At 54.6% G+C, this 20266-nt stretch overlaps 1 protein-coding gene across 1 annotated transcript in view; it reads right to left on the bottom strand.

Annotated features, from left to right (window-relative positions):
* The window catches only part of LOC144722446 (regulating synaptic membrane exocytosis protein 2-like), a 50960-nt gene extending 31003 nt beyond the window's left edge, over nt 1-19957 (bottom strand). The window contains exons 1-2 of the mRNA XM_078600715.1: nt 19647-19957; nt 5683-5989 (exon numbers count right to left, since the gene is read on the bottom strand). Of these exons, the coding sequence (XP_078456841.1) occupies nt 5683-5989; nt 19647-19792 (453 nt within the window). The 5' untranslated portion in view covers nt 19793-19957. The remainder of the gene's footprint in view (nt 1-5682; nt 5990-19646) is intronic.
* Nucleotides 19958-20266: the final 309 nt, after the last annotated feature.

Genomic DNA, 20266 nt, shown 5'->3' with positions numbered 1-20266 from the left:
ACCTCACGTGCACCTCACGAGCACCGCACGTTACTGCCGGACACAACCACGGACTTAGCACCAAGTTCACCCCCTGACCCTCGTGCCAAGTGCGAACCTGTGACTGCAGGCAGCTGTTTGACGCAGGCGGCGCGCACGCCACACGTGCAGATCCTTCGCTCGGTGGACGCTCACACCATGCGGCCGGCACGCATCACCATAAGCCGTTACATCGCGGTGCAGCCGTGGGTTCGAGCTCCGCGGCTCTCCGACGCGCGCATAGAGGAGCCACGCGCAGTACCTCGCTAACGCGGCGCGTACCGGGGCCGCAGCAGCGCCGCCCACGGCCTACGTGGTGCCCGCGGAGAGAATGGTTTGTCCTTCATGAAGCCAGATTAAAGACTTACATGGCACAGCGCGCTTCGATCTAGGTCACACCAGGCACGGAGTTAACCACACGCTCTGGGCTGTACCAACTACGAGCAAGGAAGGGAGTGAATTCATCATCGCCTGGCTTCTGTCGTGGGAGCTGCGATAGAGAGGAGAAGCCCTTGAAGCACAGACACATCTCCAGGGGATGAACTTGCGCCGAGATGAAGATGGGGCTGCCTAAACCCTGCCCTGCAAGTCGTGCCATGCTCGTCCTTGCCACCACGTCCCCAGCATCATCCGCTGCAAACGGTCTCGGTCAGAGCGACGCCAGAGACCACCGCCCCACAGTCACGAGGGCGATGATCGCGAGGCACAGGTAGCCCGTGAATGTATCCTCTAACAAACCTTCACCGTCCTCTCACCCCCCTATCAGACCACCACCGTTTGCCCACAACCCCTCACCTCCCTCCCCCCCTCACATTCTCTCATCCTGACTCGTGCCCCCCCCCCGATGCTTTGAGGCCTCTCTCCGTGGCTCACCTGCCCACACGTGCCTGCTCACCTGCTGGAGAGGAGTGAGCGCGGTGCGGAGTGCGTCGCACTGCCTAGCTGTGCACAGGCTGCGCTTGGGGCCACGCTGCTCCCCCCCTCCATGGCTCCGGCTCAAAGCGGATTGCTCCTAATGTGCCGCTAATCTCGTCGTCCACTCCCCAGCGCAACGACCATCGGTGCACACGACTTAGGCGCACACAGTGACAATGGTACACATGACTTACACACACGCAGTGACACCGGTACACACGACTCACACACACATAGTGACATTAGCAGAGACACACACAGTGTCACACTAGGCCCCTTGGCAGCAAGACGTGTTGCGAACATCATCAGCCCAGAGCCGTCTCTCATGCAGCACGCGCACTCGGACGCACAGAGAAGCTTGCCACAAGCGTGGGGACGGGTTGCCACCGGATGTGTGTGCGGTGGTGAGGTGTGCGGTGGTGAGGTGTGCGGTGGTGAGGTGTAAGGTGGTGAGGTGTAAGGTGGTGAGGTGTGCGGTGGTGAGGTGTGCGGTGGTGAGGTGTGCGGTGGTGAGGTGTAAGGTGGTGAGGTGTGCGGTGGTGAGGTGTGCGGTGGTGAGGTGTGCGGTGGTGAGGTGTAAGGTGGTGAGGTGTGCGGTGGTGAGGTGTGCGGTGGTGAGGGTGCGGTGGTGAGGTGTGCGGTGGTGAGGTGTGCGGTGGTGAGGTGTGCGGTGGTGAGGTGTGCGGTGGTGAGGTGTAAGGTGGTGAGGTGTGCGGTGGTGAGGTGTACGTTGGTGAGGTGTGCGGTGGTGAGGTGTAAGGTGGTGAGGTGTGCGGTGGTGAGGTGTGCGGTAGTGAGGTGTGCGGTGGTGAGGTGTAAGGAGGTGAGGTGTGCGGTGGTGAGATGTGCGGTGGTGAGGTGTGCGGTGGTGAGGTGTGCGGTGGTGAGGTGTGCGGTGGTGAGGTGTGCGGTGGTGAGGTGTGCGGTGGTGAGGTGTGCGGTGGTGAGGTGTAAGGTGGTGAGGTGTGCGGTGGTGAGGTGTGCGGTGGTGAGGTGTGCGGTGGTGAGGTGTGCGGTGGTGAGGTGTAAGGTGGTGAGGTGTGCGGTGGTGAGGTGTGCGGTGGTGAGGTGTGCGGTGGTGAGGTGTGCGGTGGTGAGGTGTGCGGTGGTGAGGTGTGCGGTGGTGAGGTGTGCGGTGGTGAGGTGTGCGGTGGTGAGGTGTGCGGTGGTGAGGTGTGCGGTGGTGAGGTGTAAGGTGGTGAGGTGTGCGGTGGTGAGGTGTGCGGTGGTGAGGTGTGCGGTGGTGAGGTGTGCGGTGGTGAGGTGTGCGGTGGTGAGGTGTAAGGTGGTGAGGTGTGCGGTGGTGAGGTGTGCGGTGGTGAGGTGTAAGGTGGTGAGGTGTGCGGTGGTGAGGTGTGCGGTGGTGAGGTGTAAGGTGGTGAGGTGTGCGGTGGTGAGGTGTGCGGTGGTGAGGTGTGCGGTGGTGAGGTGTGCGGTGGTGAGGTGTAAGGTGGTGAGGTGTGCGGTGGTGAGGTGTGCGGTGGTGAGGTGTGCGGTGGTGAGGTGTGCGGTGGTGAGGTGTGCGGTGGTGAGGTGTGCGGTGGTGAGGTGTGCGGTGGTGAGGTGTGCGGTGGTGAGGTGTGCGGTGGTGAGGTGTGCGGTGGTGAGGTGTAAGGTGGTGAGGTGTGCGGTGGTGAGGTGTGTGGTGGTGAGGTGTGCGGTGGTGAGGTGTGCGGTGGTGAGGTGTGCGGTGGTGAGGTGTAAGGTGGTGAGGTGTGCGGTGGTGAGGTGTGCGGTGGTGAGGTGTAAGGTGGTGAGGTGTGCGGTGGTGAGGTGTGCGGTGGTGAGGTGTAAGGTGGTGAGGTGTGCGGTGGTGAGGTGTGCGGTGGTGAGGTGTGCGGTGGTGAGGTGTGCGGTGGTGAGGTGTAAGGTGGTGAGGTGTGCGGTGGTGAGGTGTGCGGTGGTGAGGTGTGCGGTGGTGAGGTGTGCGGTGGTGAGGTGTAAGGTGGTGAGGTGTGCGGTGGTGACTTAGTTCAGGCAGCTGTCACAAACAGACGTCCAGCAATCTTGCATTGATCTGTGCATGTCAAAGTGGGACAGGAGACATAAGGCGACCCAATAGGGGCGTGTGTGACAACGTGTCCACGTAACACAGCACGTGTCACAGTGTTTCACAGCACGTGTCACAGTGTGTCACAGCGTGTCACAGTGTTTCACAGCACGTGTCACAGTGTTTCACAGCGTGTCACAGTGTTTCACAGCGTGTTCGTGCGTATCACAGCGTGTCACAGCGCATGTCACAGTGTGTCAGTGTGTCACAGCGCATGCCACAGCATGTCACAGCGTGTCACAGCGTGTCACAGTGTGTCAGTGTGTCACAGCGCATGCCACAGCATGCCACAGCATGTCACAGCGTGTCACAGCGTGTCACAGCGTGTCACAGTGTGTCACAGCACATGTCACAGTGTGTCACAGTGTGTCACGGCGTGTCACAGTGTGTCACAGCACATGTCACAGTGTGTCACAGCACATGTCACAGTGTGTCACAGTGTGTCACGGCGTGTCACAGTGTGTCACAGCACATGTCACAGTGTGTCACAGCACATGTCACAGTGTGTCACAGTGTGTCACGGCGTGTCACTGTGTCACAGCACATGTCACAGTGTGTCACAGCACATGTCACAGCGTGTCACAGCGTGTCACAGCGTGTCACAGTGTGTCACAGCACATGTCACAGTGTGTCACAGTGTGTCACGGCGTGTCACAGTGTGTCACAGCACATGTCACAGCGTGTCACAGTGTGTCACAGCGTGTCACAGTGCGTCACAGCGTGTTCGTGCGTGTCACAGTGTGTCACAGCGTGTCACAGCGTGTCACATTGTGTCACATTGTGTCACAGCGTGTCACATTGTGTCACAGTGTGTCACAGCGTGTCACAGTGCGTCACAGCGTGTTCGTGCGTGTCACAGCGTGTCACAGCGTGTCACAGCGTGTCACAGTGTGTCACAGCATGTCACAGTGTGTCACAGTGTGTAACGGTGTGTCACAGCACATGTCACAGTGCGTCACAGTGTGTCACAGCATGTCACAGTGTGTCACAGTGTGTAACGGTGTGTCACAGCACATGTCACAGCGTGTCACAGTGTGTCACAGCATGTCACAGTGTGTCACAGTGTGTAACGGTGTGTCACAGCACATGTCACAGTGTGTCACAGTGTGTCACAGCGTGTCACAGTGTGTCACAGTGTGTCACAGCATGTCACAGTGTGTCACAGTGTGTAACGGTGTGTCACAGCACATGTCACAGCGTGTCACAGTGTGTCACAGCATGTCACAGTGTGTCACAGTGTGTAACGGTGTGTCACAGCACATGTCACAGTGTGTCACAGTGTGTCACAGCGTGTCACAGTGTGTCACAGCACATGTCACAGCACATGTCACAGCATGTCACAGTGTGTCACAGTGTGTAACGGTGTGTCACAGCACATGTCACAGTGTGTCACAGTGTGTCACAGCATGTCACAGTGTGTCACAGTGTGTAACGGTGTGTCACAGCACATGTCACAGTGTGTCACAGTGTGTCACAGCGTGTCACAGTGTGTCACAGCACATGTCACAGCACATGTCACAGCATGTCACAGTGTGTCACAGCACATGTCACAGCGTGTCACAGCGTGTCACAGTGCGTCACAGCATGTTCGTGCGTGTCACAGTGTGTCACTGCGTGTCACAGTGTGTCACAGCACATGTCACAGCACATGTCACAGTGCGTCACAGCATGTTCGTGCGTGTCACAGTGTGTCACTGCGTGTCACAGCGTGTCACAGTGTGTCACAAGCCCATCCGCGTGTGCAGTGTCAGCGCTGTGCATGGGGGCAGGAAAGGGAAGGAAAGGAGCTGACCACTTTGTCCTCCTGCGGCGCAGGGCGTCCGAGCAGGCCAGGAGAGAAACAAGAAACAGCAAAAGAGACTCAGAAGATCCAGGGACACACGTCACACGCAGCAATGGGCGAACAGCAGCCTGGTGATTCCCAGTCCCAACCCCTCTATGCTCAGTGTCTGCATACCCTGTCTATTTAGTTGATTTCAATTAACTTCATTGCTGTATTGTCTTAATGTAAATGCTTTTGCTAATTTGGTGACCGAGGTCACTAGTGTAAATGAGACTCATCCAGGCCTCCTGAGTTCTAATCTCGTTAAACAACGATACACTTGAGTTTAAAACGTCGGCTTTCACGACCAATATCATCCATGATACAGGTTTTTTTGGGTTAAATCGCGTCAATGTTTATTGACGCGATCTAAATCAATTGCATACACGTGTATCGAAGTGTGTGCATCGGTCTGTCGCGTCTCAAGTTTATCATCCATAATACAGTTTTTTTTGGGTCTGATCGCATAAATCAATATCTATGATAAACTTGAGACGCTACAGACCGATACACAACGACACAGGTGTGTATGCAATTGATTTGTGTGTACAGAGGCAGGCCCCCAAGAAGAGCCACTGTACACAGCACCAACATGGCCTATCCCTATGGGGAGAAGGTGGCGTCATAACATGGAAGTGACAAGACAGCCATGGGGGGAGGTCCATGCGAGATGTGAAGGAGCATTTCTGGGTCAAGACAGAATGGGTCAGGGTTAGTGATATCTGGGTGAGATGAGGATGAGAGTGGTGAGCTAAAGGTGAGCTGATGGTGAGCTGATGGTGAGATGAGGGTGAAATGAACGATAGAAATGAAACCACACGGGACGGTGTGTGAGCCGGGTTGCACCTGGGGCCCTCTCCCCATGCCACCCTCTCACCTTGCTGGAGCGCAGCGCCACACGGCCCCCGCACCGTGCGCAGAACAGCGTCTGGCAGTACGAGCAGCAGTGGCCGCATCCGTCGGCAAACTTGGTTTTGTGGCAAATCCCGCAGGTGGGAGTCTCACGCCGGGTCTCCACCTCCTCTCCGTCGCCAGGGCCCCCCCCCTTCGCAGGGGCCCCCTCCGATCCGTCCACAGCCGCCGCTCCGGCTCCGCGAGCTTCTCCCTCACGATAGGATTCCCCGCCAAGCTTCTTGATCTCGTCCTTGTACTCCTTATAGGCCGCAAACTGGTGGTGCAGCTTCCTGCACGGAGACACAGCGATGACGGCCTTGCATCACCCACGCTGCGCACTGCATGAGCAGACATGACGGCCGGAGTGATGGCGAGCGCAGGGCATTGCCACCACACCGGGTATGCATGCACTTGTACATGCACGCACGCAAACAACGCACACGCACGCACGCAAACAACGCACACGCACGCAAACAACGCACACGCACGCACGCAAACAACGCACACGCACGCACGCAAACAACGCACACGCACGCAAACAACGCACACGCACGCAGACAACGCACACGCACGCAAACAACGCACACGCACGCAAACAAAAGAAGTCGACAATAACATCCCCCTTGATGAGCCAGAAAACAGAGCTTTATGCTTACATTAAGTCCAGTGTTCATGGTCGGAATCTTTTCATAGAGAATGAAGAGCTGCTCTGACCTCCTCCACTCTTTGGAGCGAGTCATGTAAAGTGAGAGAGAGCCTGCACGGGGTCCGTTCTGTACCATCTGAACTCGTTTAAAGACCTGATTTGCGGCGAGCAGAACGCTGGGAGACTTACCTCTCAATTGACACGGTATTCTGGGGAAGCTTATGAACAAAAAAGCGGCATCCTCAGCACTGCTCGTTACTTTACCAACAACGTGGAAGGGGTCCTGCCAGTACAGTGTGCGGCTTGCTCACTCTTCTGGCTAACGTTATTGCCACCAGAAACACCATATTCAGAATTAAGAACCTCTCCATACAAGCAGTGAGGGCTTTTAAAAGAGGACCACAGAGTATATTCAACATGAAATGCAACTTCCAGGGAACAACCCCAAGCCGCACCGATTGCCTCTCCTGCTTCATGGCCCTAAACAGCTTGAAAATGATCATGTCACTCCCAACCGGGGTTCCCTTGGCCTCATTATGAAAAGCCAAAATGGCCAATACCCTAACCTTCAGGACTCCGTTACTAACCTCACCACACATGCCACAAGGCAGACCACCGGGTTGATATCCTTCTCACACCAAACCCAGAAGAACCTCCAATGTGAGTTTCACACTCTCCATGTCGGGGCCCTGCTTGACTTTAGTAGGAGATCCTGAACACCCACATCTAGACCCCAGTGGTTAAATTAGGCCTTCTCAATCGCCAGGCCATCAAGTTCAGTGCCAGGAGGCCTTGACATCACACTCACCTTTGGAGGAGCAGGTCTGCTCTCTGCAGGAGCTGCCAGGCTTCTCCTAAAATCAGGGGCCACGAGAGGTTAGAGTACCATGACATCCTGGGCCAATTCATGGCGATCAGGGCCACCTCTGCTCGTTCTCCTTCTGACCTTTTCCAACACCTTTGGAATGAGGGGGGGAGGCGGAAATACATACTGTACCCCCAACTGTCCCACCCACTGGCAAGACATTGCATCCATCGCAATGGCTTCCCGGTGCCAAAACCTAGACGCGCACCGGATCATCTTGGCATTCTCCTCATAGGCAAACTGGTCCGACCATCGGGATTCGTCGCCCGAGGGCGCCTTGCTCGTAGGCTTCGACCCACTCCCATGCGTCTGGCTGCTGAGCCAATCAGTCATCTGACTGTCCACCACCGACTGATGCTTGGCCTGCAAGCAAACCTGGTTCTCCTCTGGCCATGACATCAGCAGATGACTCAGCTTGTCCAGTCTGGGTGATCCTGCTCGCTGATTATTGCTGCTGTAGTCACGTTTGTGGCATCTGATCACGAGATCCTTGCCTGCCACGACCTTTAAAAGCGGTGCCAGTGTAATCGCATCGCCCTTAGCTCCAGGAAGTTGATGCTCCACCTTTTCTCTACCCGCAGAGCCATTCTTGCGCAAGACGCTACCCAGCCCAGCAGACTTTTGCCCGTCTCTGAAACCAGGTGCTCCTCGAAGAAGCCTAAAGGGTGGGCCCCATGCAACCGTGGTGAGGTGAGCCACCACTTCAAGTCCTTCCTGGCCGCTCGCGATAAGGGAGAGCGTTGACGTGCGCTGCCCCCTCCCTCAAGAACCCACCCATCCAGCAGGCACCACTGGAGCACATTGAAGTGCAACCGGGCCCATAGGACCATAGCTTCATTTCTCAGCGTTGACATTTGCTCAGCCTTTGACACAGTGAACCACAAACGCCTAATCAATCATCTCGAATCCGACTTCGGGATCAGGGGGACTGCACTAAACTTGATTTCTTCATTTCTGTCCGGCATGTGTTTCACCGTCAAAGTGGGAGCTACTTCTTCTAACGCAATTCCGTTAACATGTGGAGTACCTCAGGGCTCAGTCCTGGGCCCCCTGCTGTTTTCCATATATTACTTTCCCATTGGCCGACTAATCGACAGTTTTGACATCCGCTGCCACTCCTATGCTGACGACACTCTTCTCATTACCTCCATTATATCTCCCAGCAACAAAGGTATCGACAGTCTTTCCGCTTGCTCGACCACATTACAGCACTGGTTTCAAGATCACGACCTCTCTCTAAACCCTACCAAATCCGAGGCCCACGTAATTGTCACTAGCCAAAGACTGGTTTCCCTCCCACTCCCCTCGGGAATCTCAATCGTTCCATCCGTTCCTTCGTTCCATTCTCAGACCACCTGACATTTCTCGGCGTCACTCTGGATCCCACTCTCTTCTTCGACACCCATGTCAACCTCGTTTTCAAGTCCTGCAACTACCATCTCAGGACCCTCCGCCATCTACGTCCGTTCATCACCTCCAAAACTGCAAATACTCTCGCCTGCAGCATCGTTGGGTCATGGGTCGACTATTGCAACTCAGTCCTCGTCCGGTCCACTCTAAGCAACCAAAATAATCTGCAATGCCTCGAAAACCACATGGCTCGAGTTGTCCACGGCCCCAGCAACCCTCGCCCTGACTCCGTGTCCATCCTTCGTGCCCTTAACTGGCTGGTTTTGACCAGAATTACCTTCAAGATCACTTTCCTCTGCTACCGCGCCGTAAAATCCGGCTACCCACCGTACCAAAGTTATCTGCTGATGCCTTACACACTTAAATTAATCATAGAAACCTTCGCAATGCGTCGCAGAATCTCCTTGAAACTCCCAGGACAAGGACTGTCATTGCTTCTCGTCATTTCTCCGTTACAGCCACTGTCCTCTGGAACGCCATCCCCTATTCACTTCTGTAACAATCAATAATTTTCTTCATTCAAAAACCATCTAAAGGCACATCTCTTCAGCTCAACATTTAACCACCGAGTCTCCCTGTAACCACGCGACGCCATCTCTCACCGAGCTCGGCTCCGCGCCTCGGAATTGCGTCTTCGGTCCGTAACATTGCGTGTGTTATAAATTGTATTATTATCTCCACCGTGGCTGCCATCTGACCTAAGATAACTAGGAATAGAAGAGGAGGATGCAGCTCAACATTGTATTTCCCAGATGCAGGACGGCCCTCTCAAGGTCCTCGGACAGCAGTCTCCACGTGGGCTATTCCCAGGCTCCCAGTCGTCAAAATCCAAGTCAGCGAGTCTTCCTGGCTCATCTGCCTCTCGGAGTGGGCTGCAGGCCCTTTTATTGAGCACTTTCAGTCTTCTGGCCCTGGATTTCTCAATCGCTGCAGCCCATAGCTGCATTTTGCACTCAGATGTGCCTTCTGTTCCTGTAGAACTGCCCTATTGGGTATCACCTTGGTGATGCAGGCAGGGATTGCCCTATGGCTAAAGACCATCTTTGTCTCCCCGGATCTCCCAGGAGAGGGGTAAGTACTGCCACTGGTCCCAGGGGGCCCCTTGGAAGCTATGCGAGGGCGCAGTAATCTACCATGGCCCCAAATACATGGATAGCGTGACCCGTTCCGTCGGGCCGCTCCCATGCGGGCCTGTGGCCACTGAAGTTCTCCATTCTGCCAGCGTCTGCCGGTGCAAATCAGTTCCTGCCACCTGACACAAGATTACAATTCTTGGACTGTCCAGATGGAATCTGAACCATCCTATAAGTCCTGCACGGTACAGCCACATGACCCCACCGCTCTGCCCCTTACATCCATTGCCATGTCTGCTGCTCAGCCCCGCACGTCACCGTTGACTATGTACGGTGCGAAAGAAGTTCAACATAAACGCATCTCGGCCGAGGTTTACGGGCGCCATCTACCAGGTTCAACTGTGCCTGTCTACAGTGTTCCGATCCCCGATCTGTAGAGCATCAACTATTCATTGCACAGACACGCGCGGGCAAGTGGCTGCAGCAATGCCAGCCACAGCTCTGCGAAGGAACGAGCCCAATGCCCTCCCTGTCAATGTCATTGCGCGTCTTCACGCAAACTTTAAGCGGCGCTTAAAGTTTGTGAGTGGATGGGTGAGTTGGTGGGTGAGTGGGTGGGTCAATGGTTGAATGGGTGGGTGAGTGAATGGGTGGGTGAGTGAATACATTGGGTGAGTGGATTAAGTTAGTAGGTGAGTTGACGGGTGAGTGGGTGATTGGGTGGGTGATTGAGTGGGTGAATGTATGAGTAGTTGGATCGGTGAGTGGGTTGGGTGGGTTGATGAGTGAGTGGGTGATTTGGTGGGTGAGTGAGTGGGTGAATGGATGGGTCGATGAGTACATTGGGTGAGTGGATTGGCTGAGTGGGTTCAGTGAGTGAATTAAATAGGTGAGTGGATGGGTGAGTGGGTGGCCACCTGGCTCGTAACACACACGCATGCGCCTACTCATGTCATTACTATTACTACTACCACTTCACTCAATCTCATGTAGGGTGTGAAAGAAGTTCAACATAGATACCGTTCCGTTCTGACGAAGAACTGCACCACAACCTCCCACTGACACCGCGAAAAGCCGATACGGTACGAGCCCCACACAAGACACCCAGCCGCAAGTTGCAGTCCACAGACGCCAAGACACTGATGCCTCCTGCCTCGCCCGCTGGCGAGCGCGTCTCACTTGCCTTACCCGGTGGTGAGCGCGTGTAGTCTGCCTCACCCGGTGCCCTGCAGGTTGTGTCGTGCAGGGAATACGGGGACGCACGCATGGACGCACGTCGGGGGAGGAGGGAATGCGACCACTGCCCTGTCTCCCGCAATGCCACTGCGTTCCGGCTCGCGCCGACAGGCGATTCGGACACTGCTGCTGCGAACGATGGTTCACAATGGTGGCAGTGCTCTTTACTCTCCACCGATGAGACGGCTGAACACAATAAATGTCCCCTCCCGGCCGTTGTCACCGTGTTTTAAACACCTGTAACAGTATCAGAGCTATTTTTGATTCACCAGCAACTACCGGGCTTCTAAAACATTCATGGTGTCCAACTCCATCAATTATTTACCCAGATTTGTTTACACCCGCGCAGACGTCACGTGGTCAAATCAGGGAGCTGCGAACTCACCCCAAGAGAGCCTCCGTGCCTCTCACCACCCTCACTCCCTCTCGCCAACTCACACCTTCTTTCACATGCCCACACCATCACCATCCCTCACCATCTATTACCGCCTGCCAGTATCTCTCACCTTCCATCACCACCTATGCCCGATCGCAGTGTGTGCATCGGTGGCGCTGCAGGGGGTCCCATGTTGAGCCCAATGTGCGCCCCGGTCATCAAAGCGCCGCAGGCTGCACGGACACGTGTCGGCCACGGGGCAGACGCGCGAACGTGACACGTGGCTGAGATGCCCACATGGCTCAGCCCGCAGCACACCTCCCCTGTATTGTCAGCCAGCCGCTCGTCGCCGATCCGCAACTCAACGTGCCTCACGCATCGTCGATTTCATCATAAACCATGGTCAACCCGTTGCTGAGTGAAGGCTTCCCCATGCCATATCAGTCATGGGGCATATGTAACTGTATCTCACACAGGCCAGTGTGGGTGAGTTGGGGGGGGCAGGGGGGTGGGGCGGGGGCCGGTAGGACCGGTTCAAACATCACTCAACACCGATGTTCACATTGACGGGATTCAACCTCAGGTATCTTGGTGCAAAGCGAGGTGTGAGAATCACTGCGCGACCACGACCAAACATAATCTGTGTGCCTGGGACGAGCTTGAGAGAAGATGGACTGTTGTGACACCAGGAGGATTTGGGGACAATTGGTACCAGCGGCATCAAGATTGGCCTCTTTGGAGGAGGCAAGTGAAGGACGCTACCGGGCAGAGCGCCAGGTGGATAAAACGCAGCAAGATGGCACAGTGTGGAGAGCAGGTGGTGCATCTTCTGGTCATCTTCGTTCGTCAATCCTTAACCACTCAGCTCGCCCTGTGACCTACTGACAAGCCTTCTGCACCTCAGGTGGCTACACGTAACGGACAATGAGAATTATTAAATTGTGATCATATGAATACAATTTGAAAATACGAAAACAATCCAAAATGTAACCCAAAGCATCTTCATTCTGATATCCAGAACAAACCACACGACCTGTCACTCCCACGCCGTTGTGAGGATTAGACACGGGAAGGAAGTTTGAATCCCGCCTCATCACGCAAGAATTCTTCTCCCACTGTTGCTCCTACTGCTCATTTTCTTGAGACTGTGCATTTATGTTACAAAGTATGAATATATGAGGTGGAGATTTTAAAATGTTTGTAATCATGTATGTTACAAAGTATGAATGTAAGAGGTGAAGATTTTAAAATGTCTGTAATCACATAATTATGTGTTTGCTCGGTGTGTGTCACTGTTCTATTATTGCGCTTCTGCGGCCGTCTGGAATGGTCTTCTTTCCGATATTAGGAAGCCACTGAAGCTATGCACTTTTAAATCTGGATTGAAAACTCATTTATTTTTAAATGCCTTTTGTGTTCAGCTTGTTAGCCTTCCCCCGCACTTCAGATTAGCACGATTGTCTACGTACCGTGTGAAAGAAGTTCAGCATAAATGCATACGTGCCAATGTTCAGATATGCTGCCCACGATGAGAGGGCTTCAGTGGAGAGAAAATTCGTGTCCTTTTTCTGTTCCTCCTTCTCCGTTGAAGAAGCACAGATGACAGTGGTTTACGATATGGTCCACAGTTTGAGTTGCATGGCCACAATCGTACTCTGTATTGTGTCTTTAATTTTACAATGATAAATGAGATATGCGCATCAGCCTGTTGATGTTTTAATGCGGTTGATGGTTCCACCAGTGTCTTCGAAGAACGTATCACCTGACCACCCTGGATGCCCTTTTTGGATGCCCTTTTTCCATTTCACGAGATTCTCCCAGTGAAACATTTTACTAAATGCAGTAAACATTGTAGATGAGTGATGCCCTCACCCAACGCGGCACTGGCGAGATGGCAGCGGCAGCGCATCGTGGGACACTGAACTCGAGCGGAGGACACAGAGGCTCTGCCGACCTCTCGTTACAGCCCAAAGTGGAGTCGCAACAATCTCTCGATTGCTCAGTAGCCGATTGCATTACAAGGGGATGCGAGGGAATGCGTTTATTTAGTACTAGCGGTTATTACCCGGCGTTGCCCGGGCGAAAAAGGCAGACACATGTAGTTACACACGCAAATCCATTGATACACACACATAGAGTTACACGCACAAATGGACTCACACATACATACATAGACTGAACAACAACAATCGCCATTCGCCACTAAGTGGCGGTGACGTCACAACAACGCTTGTGCCAGGCTATGTGCACCTTGAGGCCACGTGAAGTGTCGAACGCCCGCTGGCAAGAGGTCACGGGGCAAACCCAGATGGCACAGGTTGACTGACTGAGACGACTGGCTGATGCACCACCTGTGGCCCCTACTGTGGCAACTTTCTGTGCTTTAGCCACCCGGCGCTCCGCTCGTTGTTGTGAGCGTCGCTCCTCCGCCCTCCGTTGTTGTTGGAGGGTGACTGCCTCCAACTGGCCAGTAGCGTCCTTCAGGAGCCTCCTCCATAGTGGCCGATCTTGACACGGCTGGTACCAGTCATCCGCAAGTCCACTCAGCTCCAAGTCCTCCTGTAGCACATCACTCCATGTCTTCTCCAGCCCGTGCCACGCCCGTTTAGCCCCCTCGATCCGGCGGAACAAAAGCTGTTTAGGCATGCGGTGGCTGGCCATGCGGGCTACATGACTCAGGCAATGCAGCCTTGCCTACCGGAGGTCACCAATGGGACTTTGTCCACATCTTTAAAGGATTTGTGAGCTCCTCACACAATGCAACCTGGTTAAACTCAGGATGGATCGTAGGCAGGCCATCTTAAATGTTTCTAACCGGCGAAGATGTTCCATTATGGGGGTCCAAGTTTCACAAGCGCAGAGAAGGGAGGGAATGACCGTGGCCGAGAAGACCTGAAGCTTCGTACGGAGTGATAGACCAGGTAGGTTCCACACAGCGTTACGCAGCCAATGAAAAGATACTGCAGCTCGACTGATTTGGAGTGAGACCTTTGCTGTTAAACTGGAGCCGGTCATTAGCACACTGGTAAGGTATGGGAAACTCTCCACTGTCTCGACAACTGCCCCATCACCAATTGGGAGTTGTGGTGGTGGAGTGTCCGATGGTACAAAATAGGCAGGCAGGTGCTTAGTTTTGTTTGGGCTGATGGTAAGGCCCCACCTGTTGGTGGCAAGCTCCAGGTTCAGCAGCAGCACCTCGAACTCCTCCTCCGAGTGAGCAGCCATTAGCAGATCATCGGCATACGTAACGTGGTTGAGCAATAGGGAGCCATCCCTTGACCGCACCCGGGCATTGATCAGCCTCCCATTGCATCTGTAGCAGATGGGAATTCTTCCGGTACAGGCATTGAAGGCTCGACGAACTACGTGGTCCAATGTGGGAGCCAGAGGACATCCCTGTTGCACCCCAAGGTGTAAAGGGAATGGCTCTGACTCACGGCCACGTAGTTAAGACGCGGGGCCGCTCACCATCATGAAGGTCCTTAAGGATGGTGATGAGTGGGTTCGGGACTCGGAAAGCACGAAGAGCAACCCAGAGGCCAGGCCTACTGATGGTATCATAGGCCTTGAGCAGGTCAATAAAGCACACGCATGGACTAAGATGCACATATGGACCTACAGACACGCAAAGAAATGGAGTTACACTGACTAACATGGAGGCATGCACACATAGCGACTAACATACACGCACATGGACTGAGAAACACACACACACACATGGACTGACACACACAAACACATCGACTTACAGACACACACACATATGGACTCACAAACACATAGCCATGCACTTGAGATACGCACACATGGAGTTACACACACATATCGACGTACACACATACAGCGACACACACACATACATAGAGTGACACACACATTGCCGTACACACACATACACATGTGGACTGTCACACAGACATCCACTTGAGATATACACACATGGAGTTGCACACACATATATGGACGTGCACACATACAGCGACTCACACACACAGCAATACGTGGACTCAAACACACATTGACGTAAACACACATATGTACTTACACACACACATATGGACTAAGACACACACACATGAACTTACACATACATAGATTGACACACACATAGCCCTACACACACATATGGACTGTGACACACAGATATCTACTTTAGATACACAAACATGGATTAACACACATATGAACTCACACACAGACGCATTGGCTTACACACATACATCGAGTGACACACACATGTATAGACTTACACACACATGTGGACTGACACACACACATCGAAGTACACGCACACAGATCGACTGACACACACACATGGACTAACACACACACATAAACACTTTGACGTACACACACACATGGACTAACACACACACATAAACACTTTGACGCACACACACACATGGGGCGTTGTCCGTTCGAGAAAGACAGACACCCACATGGAGTTAAAGACACGCATGGCTGCACACGCACACACACATATGGACTCAAAGACACACACATTGACTCACACACATATGGACTCAAAGACACACATGGACTCAAAGACACACATGGACTCAAAGACACACACATGGACTCACACACATATGGACTCAAAGACACACACATTGACTCACACACACACATCGACGGGCACAGCAATCCCCGATGATGGCACAGCTATCAGTATCGCAGTACTACGTATGAGTAAATAACATGACGTGAGCGATGGAAACAATAGAAATGCATTGAAGAAATAAGCAGAAATCACAGACTGGCAGTAGACCGTAGCAACGTCATACAAGCGTAGCAAAAAAAGTGGAAATTGAGCAACCCAAAAAGAGTTTTGTGTACACAAACATAATTATTGTAACATGTCAACTTGTTTCATAATGGTAAACAATGAACCTGAGTTGTTATCTGCACACAAACATTATTATTGTAATGTTTGTCAACTAATGTGTGTTAACAATAGTAAACAATAGACTTGAGTTGTTAGCGTAAGAAGCAAGGAACTTTGTACTTACCATAGGCATGTTGAGGCCTTGTGCCATGCGTAGCCCCCGTCCTGGCCTACATTGGCGAGGCGGCGGAGTTGGCACGTTGGCAGGCTAGGGACTGGGCCGCTACCCCCCCCCGCAGCATCCCCCGGCCGTGCAAGAATAATGGTATGTAAGCAGTAAAATATATATTATCTACGTAGTCTGTACTATAAACTGGACGCATCGTGTTAGGGGGAGCGAAGAAGACATGACACTGTGAAGAGATATCCGCAGCATGATGTGTGTATGTGTTGGCTGTAAAACGCGTAAAAGAAAATGTCCCCCGTGAGCTCGAGTGAACGCGCAGCACTTGGTAGGGTCCCCCCCCCACGCAATTGTCGTCAGTTGGTACGGTCGATGTCGCGCAATAAGTAAATAATGAATAATAGAAACGGCACAAAAGTGTTAATTAAACTACTTTAAAGTTTACGGATCGGAAAACGGAATAGCCTATTCCCACCGCGGGGCTTAGGGCGTGCCGCCTGTCAAAACAAATTCTCCATGAAGCCCACCGTCCGAGAGCCAAATCCCCCACAAGCACGAGCACGCGGAGACTTTTTATATATAAGAAGAAGATTGAATGTTGCCGTGATGGATAAGTATCGTCAATGATGGCGAAAAGGCATTCGCCCGCTATTGGCTCTCACGAGAACCGAATTGGACTTTGAATCGTTTTGGTGCTCGTGGCTTGAACACGGGTGGTGACATTCCATGCCCACGCCCGAGTTCATCACGAAGTGGCGCGTGCGAGGGTTACCTTGCAGACTGTACGCCGTGGGATTAAAACCGAATAATCATAAACATGATAGTGAAACGTGAACCCAAAAACATCAATGCTTGATCACAGCACCATCTCGCTTCATTGCATCTATTGATCCCGCTCCAGCTTTAACACGAATACAGACAAAACGACAAAGATCCCCCATATATCCTTAACAGACTGTGGGGGCAAGTGCTGTGAGCGAGCAGCACCTATGAAGGCTGGAACGGCACACGAGAGGGTGGGTGGCCAGCACCAAGCCAGGCCGCCTTTGTCTCCCCAGTGGCGATGTTTACACATCGCGCCAGGTACTCACTTGAGGCTGAGTCGATCTCGGGGAGATCCAGGACCGATTCAGATAATCGTCACTGGTGTTCGCCGTGAAGGGGAGGGGGGTTCAGGGGTGAGTGATGTGGGGGGGTGAAGGGGGGATTTGAAGGGGGGGGGGGGATGAAGGGGTTGGTGACGTACGGTGCGAAAGAAGTTCAAATACATAGTGAAGGGGAGTGGAGGAGGGAGTTAAGTGGGAAGTGAAGTGATGGGGCGGTGAAGTGTGGGGGAGCGATGTGGGGAGTGAAGAGGGGAGGTGCAGTGGGCGGAGAGGGGTTAGCGCCACTCACCACACCGAGCCCGGCCCTGCTGTGTCAGCGTCTGCCTCCGGCGCCAGCCGTTGCACTCGCCACAGCTTGAGCCCCGCGCCCCCCAAGCTATTGGTGGTTGGCGGCGGCGGCGGCAGTGTTTTTCACTGGAGCCTTGTGCTCGAAGCCAGGCTGCGCGACCCCTGATGTTCGAGGGAATCTGACTGTGCCCGAGGAGAGCAATCCCACGCGGCTCCAATCACCATGGGGGCGGTCAGCGCTTCACAGAAACTCGCGCTCAGATCCGCGCAAATCACCCACAGAGTTAACCCGACGAGGACAGTGACGATGAGAGAGTGATGAGTGACGAGGGGTGACAGAGTGCGATAGGAAGCTCCCGCTCCAGGCTCCGAACACCGCGCGGGAGAGGCGGCTCTGAGCGGTTTCGAGCGCCACCCGGTGGCTGAGCTGCACACGCGCACCCGGGCACCCGGGCACGGGGACCCGGGCACGGGCACCCGGGCACGGGGACCCGAGCACGGGGACCCGGGCACGGGAACCCGGGCACGGGGACCCGGGCACGGGCACCCGGGCACGGGGACCCGAGCACGGGCACCCGGGCACGGGCACCCGGGCACGGGGACCTGGGCACGGGGACCCGGGCACGGGGGGCACTTCACGGGGACAGTGACCGGAGAACCGCTGCCCTTTTGATATAAACTCCACCGTCTTTGCAAAGATAACAACATCGAGGAAATGCACACTCCTCGTTGATGCTCAATTTGTACGCAATGTTCGCGGTGCTTAATTGGGCCATCGTCGTTCTTCCGCATCTACGTGTCCATGGGGGACGTAAATACCTTCTGCACCGCATCCCTCCCCCCACCCTCAATCGCACAAATGTCAGCAAAACCTACGTGCACAAATCGCCAACGGTGTGAAGCTTTCGATGACAATCGCTGTGGTGACCACAATGTGACTGCTTGTGAATTGCAATGCACCGCACCTCACGTGCTGCTCTGTGGAACTTGTCTACTCGAATTGTCCACCCCGCCCACTCCTCCTGCACCTACGTACGCCCTAAGCCACCACCAAGTGAGACTCCACACCCAGCACTGCCAGCAATGGGTGACGAGTGCTACTTACCGAGGGGTTCATTTGAGCCGACTTTTTCTGGGTAGGAGACCCGTAAAATAATTCCGCCCCTGCACGCCGCATCCAGTACACCCCTCGCTATGGCTGTGGCGAGTCGTGTGCCACCTCCTGGTCAACCAGCAACAGCAAACATGTCTACCTCAATCCCAGGTATGTACTGATTACTGTACTGGTGACTGATTACCGATACTCCGTCACACATGAGCTCTGTGTTGCCGAGTTCTCAAATCATCTCAAGTTCCTCCAAACCCCCCCCCCCCCAAGCCCCCTCTGACCCTGCTCCCCCTCTATCATCCCCACACCCCCCCCCCCCGAATCCAGTTATTGACCCTAGCCCCCCTGACTGATTCTATGCCCCCCTCTCTCTGACGCCGCTGTGGCTTACAGCCCACAGCCCGTGGTCACGTGGTGCGCGTGGAGCTGTCCAGCGGCTTCAGCAGCCGCGCGAATCAACACAACGCGGGGGGGGGCATCAGCGGCAAATAACACGACACGAAATAGCCACAATAGCAAACAATAAAAGCACAAAATACTAGAGCAACGAGGTCTGATAAAACAGAGACAAATAATACATCACAATTAGAGCCACGCGCCTCGCAGAAACCCCCCCCCCCGTTAGGGCCCCGGCGGCCATGGAGCCCCCAGCCGAGCCCCCTTGCCACAGCGCAGGGAAACGGCCTCGTCTGGGCGGGGGGTGGGGGGGGGGTACTCGGGGCCTACGGGGCAGCGGCAACAGCAGCGGCCTCCTCCCTCCTCCTCGCAGCAGCAGCAGCACAGGAACATGGCGGCCGCGTCTCTCTGGTTGTCATCACTCCCTCCCTCACCTCAGCATTTGTTGCTCTTTCTCCTCCTCGTCTCGCTGTCGCGCAACCACGGCCATGATGATGTTGCGCTCCTCCTCCGTGAGATGGCTGAGGTCCGGGACCCCGGGAGGGCGTTGCGGCCCCGCGGGCCCAAGCGGAGGCTCCATATCCGCGCCGCCGCCGCCGCCTCTCAGGACGCGATCCCCGCGTGGCCCCGGGCGGCGCCGCAGTGGCGGCCCGGCCGAGACGCGGATTCCCCGGGACGGGAGGCCGGCCGCGCCATCGAGCAAAGCCGCCGAGAGCGGCCCTCTGGCAGACAGCGCCTCCACTGATACAGATCCAACACAGAGCTCCAAACAGCACACACAGCTCTCGCAGCCAAACAGCGCCTCCACCGACTCACACGCAGACCCCTCGCAGCTCTCGCAGCCAAACAGCGCCTCCACCGACTCACACGCAGCGCACACAGCAGCGCCCGCGCTCGTGCAAAGCAGGAAAAGCACAGCTCACACGGAATAAGAGCAGAGGCAAGGACCCATCGCATATAGCATTGCCCATGCTTTTGGGGGAAGTGCTGTTAATGCCAACACCACGCTCAGCCGCCTTTGTCTCCCTAGTGGCGATGGTCACACATCTCACCA

Source organism: Lampetra planeri, chromosome 14 (assembly GCF_965212315.1).
Source record: "Lampetra planeri chromosome 14, kcLamPlan1.2.h2, whole genome shotgun sequence".
In the NCBI taxonomy this organism is placed as follows: domain Eukaryota; kingdom Metazoa; phylum Chordata; class Hyperoartia; order Petromyzontiformes; family Petromyzontidae; genus Lampetra; species Lampetra planeri.
This window is presented reverse-complemented; position numbering and strand designations above follow the sequence as displayed.